The 9,587-nt window shown below is 41.5% G+C and overlaps 1 protein-coding gene across 1 annotated transcript; it reads left to right on the top strand.

The window, feature by feature from the left end:
• On the top strand, positions 5,079-9,506 carry LOC104733977. The gene is made up of 3 exons (XM_010453495.1): positions 5,079-5,393; positions 5,558-5,918; positions 6,049-9,506. The coding sequence occupies exons 1-3, from the start codon at positions 5,079-5,081 to the stop codon at positions 9,504-9,506; spliced, it is 4,134 nt and encodes a 1,377-aa protein (XP_010451797.1).

Genomic DNA, 9,587 nt, shown 5'->3' with positions numbered 1-9,587 from the left:
AAGAAATGGGGAAAATTGCTCTCAATGTGATGGGATTTTGCTTTAAAGGTGTGCTCTGTGGTACGGTTGGATACGTGCTCGGTATGTCACTTTTTTTTACATTTTTTAAGATTGGACAAATCTTGGACAAAAGTAGACATTTTCAATTGTTGTTCTTCTTGTTCTACTACTTCAGGTGGTCTCACATCAGAATCTCTTTCAGAGAGTGATCTACAGGCTGAACAGGTAAAAAAGAGAGAGAGTGGATATTTCTGTTTCTCAAGCTTGCTCTGTGACTATCTAACCGTTCATCATTCTTCTTCTCTCTCATGTTTTAGGACATCATCGAGATGGATCATTATTTGGACAAACATCAAAGGAGGGTTGAACTTTCTGAAAAGAGATCCCTGCAATCCCAAATCCGGCGATCCAAAAGCTCCATCTGATCCTCCTAAGTCCTACAAAAGTCCGACCCGGGTGGCTGTTATTATTATTATTATTATTATTATTATATGATTTTGTCAAATATGTCGTTCGTTCGTTCGTTAAACCCTTGTCATGTAATCGCAATCGTCGCTCTTATGTTATATATATTTGTTTGACACGACAAATAGTTGGGGATTTGCATTTGCATTAGAATACAGTTTTTACTTCCTGCGTTTCCGACAAGTTGAGCCTTTCTCTTTCTCTTCTTCTCCTGCCAATGTTTTTGTTCACCATACTTGTGCTCTGTCTGTTAGTGGAGAACCGAACAGTGAAATCAGTAACTCTCAAACACCTGTTACCAGACCTGCTGTCTTAACGTGCACAACTCTCTGCAAGGACAAAAGACTGACGTCATGTTACTTACTCAACAGGTGATTCCGTTTCTTCGCAGGTACTATTTTCTTTAATAAGCGTACTTACTTTGATAAGCGTGTATCCACCGAGAAAATGCTGCGGCATAGACACAAGAAGAAGATATGAGTAGATACATTCCAAATCGACGTCGAACCTTCCTAAGTCCTAACCCGGAACGACTTCGTTTTAAACAAAGCAAACAACTTTTCGTCCACACTGTGAATGGACGCTTCGTATCTCTCAACAAATCGGAATATGGAAAACAAAGTTAGAAACTCAGCTTCATATATTTCTGATAACTTGACAGTGAGAGCTAGAACATCTCGTACGGTGGAGAGTTTGGTACACAAATAAGACGAGTGAAGTTAGAGAAACAAGAGATTTTGTACCTTTACATCATTACATGTATCTTTTCCTTACTAAAGATCATTAATTTCTATCCTTGTACATAGCAACTTGAACTCTTAGTTTTCTTTACGGTTTTGTTCCATGTAGTGTTCAAGGGTTATCATTCTAGGCGATACAGACTCTGGGAAGAGAACATTATATTGGCTAAGATGATTCTGAATCGGGCAGCAAAAGATGGTTGGAAACCAACATTTCTTGACCTTAACATTGGTCAAAGCTCAATAACCATACCGGGAACTGTTTCTGCTACTCTCCTATCAAAATGCGTGTGGATCCTGTTGAAGAGTTTCCTCTTGATAAGGCTATTGTGCACTACTTTGGTCACACTTCACCAAGGTAATTGACTTCAACCTTAGACTGTACAAATCCCTTGTCGAATTGAAGAGCTTTCCCTACAAGACATTACATACATCTCTCCAGCAGCTGCCGAATTGCCTAGTACGTATAGACACTGATCATGGGGAGTTGGGGACTTTGACATGGCATGTAACTTGAGAAGCAAGAAACTGAAGAGTACGTAGAAAAAGGGAGATTTTTATGGCCATAGCCTCATTCTTATCCTTTTCTATAACTGAATTTTGATTTTGATTAATTTAGTTGTGTGATGCTTGTGGATTTCGAATCCACACTCGAGTGTATACTTTGCTTTTATGTTGATAAGAAAACATTCAATGTATTTTTTCTTTAATATTGTAGAATTTATAAAATTATGTGAGATTTGAAATATGAGGTCGTGAAAGTTATAGTAAGATATGTGTTTTTCTTTTAATAGATAATACATAAATCGATGTATCAAAGCTACTATTTGTGAGTTACAAAAGTGCAATTAAATGCATATTATGTTGTTTTTTTGGTGTACATCAAAATTTAAAGACTACTAATATGAATTTAACTAATGTAAAAAAATTAAAATTTTGATGATAATATATTTAGTGTAATTAAGTCATATTGTATCTTAGATGCCATATGCCATATATTTTTGTAGTTGTAGTCATATTTCAAAATAATTGTGATATATATTTTTGACAAGTAATAATAACACTGCATATATTTTTCATTCAAAAAAGAAGTAATAATAACACAGAGAGAACCCGTCGATTACTCAAAGATGGATAAAGTGAGTGGTCTGATTTACCTGAGAACTCATCAATCTTATTGCAAACCGTTACTCCTCCTGCATGATGTCCACCGTATCAGTTAGCTGGCGACATATATTAATTGGAATAATTTGATTAACTATAAGTTCAAAATCAAAAACACGTAAAATAACAAATTAGCCCAACATTTTTTATGTATAATTATGCAACATCACTTCACGATCCCTTTTCAGGCTACCGCTGTTTCGTTGATGGATTTTGGAAAGTTGTTGATTCGTTTGCCGGCGAAGGATGGTTCTGTACTCAGTTTCAGGATCCCACGTCGAGTAGGATAGCTACCAATTTCCGGCGGAATCTTTCCCCCTTACATGCTGAAGTCGAAGCTTTCATTTGGGCTATGCAGTGTATGATCGGGCATGACTACCGAGTATGGTTATAAATACATCTCAAACTCTTATAATTAGTTAGTTGCATTGGATTAAGATACATTTTAACCCCAAAAACACTAACAAAGCTGTTTACAGCTTCTAAGGAATGTTTTCTTGGTTTTAGCCTGTTTTGGGACAAAATGGGTATAAGTGGCTTTTAAACTCTCCAAATCCATCTCAAACTCTTATAATTAGTCAGTTGCATTGGATTAAGACACATTTAAACCCCAGAAACACTAAAAAATATGTTTACAGCTTCTAAGCAATGTTTTCTTGGTTTTAGCCTGTTTTGGAACAAAATAGGTATAAATAGCTTTTAAACTCTCCAAATCCATTTTTAAAAAAACATATATGACGACCAAAAAACAAAACAAAACTTATTCGTTGATTTGAGACGGAGATTTGAGGAGTCTAAAATGAGCTCAGGTCTCTCTTTTTTGTTGAGAGTCTTTCATTGTCCACACTTCGGTGGACTATCCAGCCGGAAAATACAAGATTTTGCCGGAGAATTGTCGTTAAAATCAGCGATCTTTTCGGAATCTCCAAATCTTCACCAAATCTATCTGTTACCATGGGATTTCTTCGAATATTCTCACGATTATCCTGTTTCAAATTCAAATTTCTCCAGAAGAGTCTTTTATCCGCCGGTACTATCTTTATCTGGGCTCGGTTCTAGGTTTTCCGTTAAAAAGCTAGGTATTTTCTTACTGTTAATGGAGGCGAGCTTGGGTAAAGCGCTGGAGAGTATGTCAATAACGGATGAAGACCCGATTGTCATCACGGATGAGGGCGATTTTGGGTCGGCGGTAGAGTGTCGATTGAGCCTCTTAGGGAGATTGCTGAACCCTGACTGTCAGAAGATGGGGAAGATGATTATGAAGATGCCTCGGGTCTGGAGAGTTTACGAAAGGGTGCGAGGTATTGCGTTATCAAGAGATACTTTCCAGTTTATTTTTCAATTGGAAAGTGATCTGGAAAGGGTACTCAAGACAGGATTCTGGACTTTTGATGAATGGGGTTTATTGCTGGAGCGTTGGACGGAGACGCCATCAAGTTCTTTCCTTACAATTTTCCCAGTATGGATCCGCCTAAGGAATATTCCACCGAATTACCTTTCTCTCAAAACGATTGAGACGATTGCTGGGAGAATTGGTCAGGTCAAGGAGATAGCTTTTGACCAAGAGAGATCTCAGTATAATGCCTTTGTGCGAGTCAAGATTATTTTTGATATCTCAAACCCTTTGGTTAAATCCAAATCTGTTCATTTGCCCAAAGGACAGATTGCTGAGGTGAGTATTGAATACGAAAGGGTGAGGAAAAGCTGCTTCCACTGTTTTCGTCTCACACATGATAAGCAGAGATGCCCTTTCTTGCGTAAGGAGAACTTAACCAAAGATGTTCGTGGAAGTCAAGACCCTCTTGGTGGTCTTGGTATATGGAGCTCAACACGAGACAACAGATTTCCCTCTGACCTGGCGGGTGAAGTTATTCTGCTTCTCCAATGGCCAAGTCCACCAGGTTTTCCTTCCAAATCAAATTTGGTAGTTCCAGAGGTGCTAACAGAGATGAAGAGATACCTTTTCTCGGGTGACCCAACACTGTATGGTCAAAGGGAAGAAAAGCTGCGGATGACTTTAGAGTCGATTGCCACGGATGCTCGTGCTCAAAACTCACTACTGCGTTTGGAAGCTCCTCCAGCTTTAACGCAAAGTCTTGATAAAGGGAAAGGCCCAGTCTTTGATTATCAGCAACGAGGGCATAAGGAAGGGTTCTCTGTTAATGCTATGGCGATAAATGATAATATCCCACCCATGGTGACTAGTCAACACATCCTGGTCCCTCAGGCGACTGATAAGCAACCTGCCCTGTCACACCAGAGATTGTCTTGCGAGGAACAACCTGTTTCCTTGGAAGCTGTGGCTGCAGCGGGATTTAGTATTGGTTGTACCACTCCTGGGAATGGTGGCGGGTCTCTCACTAAAGTTCCAAAGAAATTATCAGCATGGAAGCGGCACCCAAAGGAGAATTATACTAGGGGAAGCACTGGATTAGCTGGAAGGTTGACGGATGATGATGGTGGTGTAACATGTCCTGTTGTCAACAAACGAAAAGCACTAGAAGATCGGGACAATATACCCAAGGTTTTAAAGAGAGATGACTGCGTTGATACTGCTGGGGAGGTTCAGATACGAGATGTGATTGGCCAAAGGGGAAATATGGATAAGGAGAATCATGTGCAGAGTACCGAAGTTGAGCAGCCTGGTTTGGTGGTTCCCCAGAAACCACCCAATTCTCAATGAGTGTAACCAGCTGGAACTGTCAAGGCATGGGGAGCACCTCGGCAGTTCGACGTCTCAAGGAAATGCTTCGTGAACATTTCCCAGATTTTTTGTTCCTCCTGGAGACCAAAAACTCCAGTGATCACGTTTTGGGTGTTAAGGATTGGTTGGGATATGATCAGGTTCATATCGTCGACCCGGTTGGCCTGAGTGGTGGATTAGCATTGTTTTGGAAGGATTCATACCAAGTGGAGGTGCTTGTAGCTGATTCACGGATCGTAGACACAAAAGTTACCAAGGGTTCAATTTCCTTCTATATTACATATGTTTATGGGGACCCTGTTCGTCATTTGAGACCGCAGGTTTGGGAGAGACTCACCAGAATTGGGATTCAGAGAGATGANCGGCAGTTCGACGTCTCAAGGAAATGCGTCGTGAACATTTCCCAGATTTTTTGTTCCTCCTGGAGACCAAAAACTCCAGTGATCACGTTTTGGGTGTTAAGGATTGGTTGGGATATGATCAGGTTCATATCGTCGACCCGGTTGGCCTGAGTGGTGGATTAGCATTGTTTTGGAAGGATTCATACCAAGTGGAGGTGCTTGTAGCTGATTCACGGATCGTAGACACAAAAGTTACCAAGGGTTCAATTTCCTTCTATATTACATATGTTTATGGGGACCCTGTTCGTCATTTGAGACCGCAGGTTTGGGAGAGACTCACCAGAATTGGGATTCAGAGAGATGAAGCATGGATGCTCACTGGAGACTTCAATGAAATTATGGATAATTCTGAGAAGTTGGGCGGGCCGAGAAGACCGGAGAGTTCATTTTATCCCTTTCGAACAATGGCAAGGAATTGTAGGGTTAAAGAGACTCCGAGTTATGGTAACAAATTATCTTGGGGGGGGAAGACGAGATAATGTGTGGATTCAGTGCCGTTTGGATAGGAGCTTTGGGAACAGTGAGTGGTTTGAGTTGTTTCCGCGAGTTAATACAGAATATCTGGAACTGCTAGGTTCAGACCATCGACCTATCATTACTAGATTGGTTGATGCGGATTCATGTTTTAAAGGACGCTTCTGTTTTGATAAGCGTTGGATTAATAAACCGGATACAGAGAGGATCATCAAAGAGCAATGGAGTGCTGCAAGTGGGGTTACAAATAGGTCTGTTACAGAGTGTCTCTCTCAATGCCGTAGAGCACTATCAAGATGGAAGAGATCAAATCCGGTTAATTATTTGACTCAAATTCAGCTTCTGCGACGAGACCTGGAAACAGAATCTACCAAATTGCAACCAAATTTCAGGCGTTTGCAGCAGATCAAGTGGGCCTTATCAGTGGCATTTCGAGAAGAGGAAGTATATTGGAAACTTAAAAGCCGGGAATCTTGGTTACAAGCAGGAGACAAGAATACGGCGTACTTCCATGGTAGTGTCAAGTACAAGAGACTGAAGAACCGACTGACATTGTTGATTGATAGCAATGGGGTAGAATGTTTTGAAGAGGGGTCGAAGGGAACAATTGCCGCAGAATACTTTTCTGACCTTTTTCAATCTTCGAACCCTACTAATTTTGAGGAGTTACTGGAGGGGATGGAAGAACGGGTAACAGAAGACATGAATAGGCGATTGATTGTGGACGTTTCAGCTCAGGAAATAAGGCAAGCAGCGTTTAATATTAAAGGAGATAGCGCTCCTGGGGCTGATGGGTGGACTGGTGCATTCTTTCGGAAGTATTGGTCGACTGTAGGAACTGATATCATTAAAGAGGTACAGGGTTTCTTCTCCACCGGGGTGTTGCCACAAGACTGGAACCACACTCAGCTTTGTCTCATACCTAAGAAACCAAATGCTAACCAAATGTCAGACATGAGACCGATCAGCTTATGTTCTGTGCTTTACAAGATTGTGTCTAAGGTAATATGCACTCGGTTGACAAGATGCTTGCCATCATTAGTGTCTGAAACACAAGGAGCGTTTGTAGCAGGGCGGTTGATATCTGATAATATCCTTATTGCACATGAGGTTGTCCATGCCCTGAAAACCCATTCGAGTTTTAATGAGGATGTCATTGCAGTGAAGACTGATATGTCAAAGGCCTATGATAGGGTGGAATGGGACTTCTTGGAACACCTCCTTCTCAAAATGGGGTTTCATAATCAATGGGTGGGTTGGATCATGAGTTGTGTTCGATCAGTTACCTTCTCGGTGCTCATTAATGGTGGTGACTATGGTTATATCAAGCCAGGGCGTGGGATACGACAAGGTGATCCGTTATCTCCTTTTCTTTTTATCCTGTGCGCAGAAGCTCTGATTCACTCGATGTGTCGGAGTCAACAACAAGATCGTTTGACAGGGTTCAGCTTTAATGAAACATGCCCAACTATTCAGCATTTATTATTCGCTGATGATAGCCTCTTCATCTGTCGAGCCACAAAGGAGGAATGTGAGGAACTTATGCGTTGTCTCAAGTTATATGGGAAAGCCTCTGGTCAGGTGATTAATTTCACGAAGTCTGCAATTACTTTTGGGAAGAAAACGAGTGATGCGGTTAAACTTATGGTTAAACAGACTTTGAATATTCATGAGGAGGGTGGTTCCGGTTCTTATTTGGGGTTGCCAGAATGCTTTAGTGGCTCTAAACAAGCCCTCTTAGGCTTTATTGGGGAGAAGCTACAGAACAGACTCCAAGGGTGGCATGCCAAGTCATTATCCTTGGGTGGAAAGGAAGTATTATTGAAAGCAGTGGGAATGGCCCTTCCGGTTTACGCCATGTCATGTTTCAGATTGAGTAAAAATCTATGCCGGAAGCTGACCAGTGCAATGTGTAAGTTTTGGTGGAGCAACTGTCAAGGGAAGCGGAAGATTGCTTGGATAGCCTGGAAAAAGTTGTGTAAATCGAAGTCAGAAGGTGGACTGGGTTTTAAGGATCTGGGGGACTTCAATCAAGCTCTGCTGGCGAAGCAAGCATGGCGGATACTAAATAATCCAGGCTCCTTAGTCTCCAGGTTCTATAAGAGCAGATATTTTAAACGCACATCTTTCTTGGAGTGTGGCACAGGATCAAGACCCTCTTACGCGTGGAGGAGCATCCTTCATGGTCGGGAGTTGCTAAAATCTGGGCTTATGAAGAGTATTGGTGATGGTTGTGACACCTTCGTCTGGAAGAATAAATGGCTCTTTGACATACACCCTCGAGCTCCTTATCGTCTCCAGACTTTCTTTGAAGTTGATTTACGTGTGAAGGACCTGCGAGTACCAGATCAGATGTCATGGGATATCGGGAAGGTGAAAGCCTTATTTCCTCCAGAGGATGCAAAACAAATACTTTCTATGCCCCTGAAGGCCGGACATGCTGATCATTATATTTGGCCTTACAATAAGTCTGGTTCGTATTCAGTGAAGAGTGGCTATTGGCTTTTACAAACGCTTCCTACTATTTATGAACCGAGCACTGAGTCGGAGACTAAGCAAAAGGAACTTAAAGCCAAGGTATGGAAAGTAAAAACAGTTCCCAAAATTAAAACTTTCTTGTGGCGAATGCTATCGGGTGCTCTAGCTGTCTCTGAGCGTTTAGCATCCAGAGGATGTGGTGGGGATGTTTGTTGTTTGCGATGTGGTTTTCAATCTGAAACTATTGGCCACATGTTGTTTGATTGTCCAGTTGCACGGCAAGCGTTTGCTTTGGCAAATATCCCTTCTCTGAATGGAGGGTTTTATAATGAGGATGTGGAGAAAAATTGGGAACACTTACTGGTTGTTATGCAGGATGAGGCAGTTCCAAATGCCATAAGCTCTGTTATTCCGTGGTTACTCTGGGGCATTTGGAAGCACCGAAATACTTTGCTTTTCCAAGGCAAACTGGGGGATATACGAGATTTGGTAAGTAAGGCTCGCGAGGATTGTTGTCAATGGGAGGAAGCACAAGACAGGGTTGTGAGAACAGATTCTGTGGGTCGTACAAGTTCTGGTTCTTTGGAGGTTAAATGGTGTAAACCCATCACGGGTTTTGTTAAATGTAACCTTGGTATTTCGTGGTGTAGCAAGAATAGTTTGGCTGGTGGAGCTTGGATTGCGAGAGATGTGTATGGTCAAGTCTTGTATCATGCGAGAGCAGCCTTACCAGTTTCTGCTTCACGGTTTGTAGTGACATTACATGGAATCTTATGGACGCTTGAAGCTTTAGCTATTCTCCAGATTCCGAACTTGGAAATGGCGTTGGATGAAGCCTCTGCTGTTGAGGCGATCAATAACCCTCTCACTTGGCCACGTTATAGTCTTCTGTTGAGCAACATTCATGAGGTTCTCTTAAAATTCTCATCATGGCGGATCTATTTAGTGGCGAGTACTGCAAACAAGGTGGCGATGGCAATAGCGAAAAGTGTTACAAGAGATGGTCGGTTTCAGTCTTATCTTTCACTTGGAGGGCCTTCTTGGCTTCATGATCAAGTGAGAGATGAGGCTTCTTATTAGTTTTTGTTTTTATCTTTCTTTGTTTCTTTGCTACAATCTATTTTATTGGTTCTATCAGACGACAAAAAAAAAAAAAAAAAA

Source organism: Camelina sativa, chromosome 12, assembly GCF_000633955.1.
Source record: "Camelina sativa cultivar DH55 chromosome 12, Cs, whole genome shotgun sequence".
NCBI classification, from domain to species: Eukaryota; Viridiplantae; Streptophyta; class Magnoliopsida; order Brassicales; family Brassicaceae; genus Camelina; species Camelina sativa.
The sequence above is the reverse complement of the archived record's forward strand: the minus strand, read 5'-3'. Positions and strand labels throughout refer to the sequence as shown.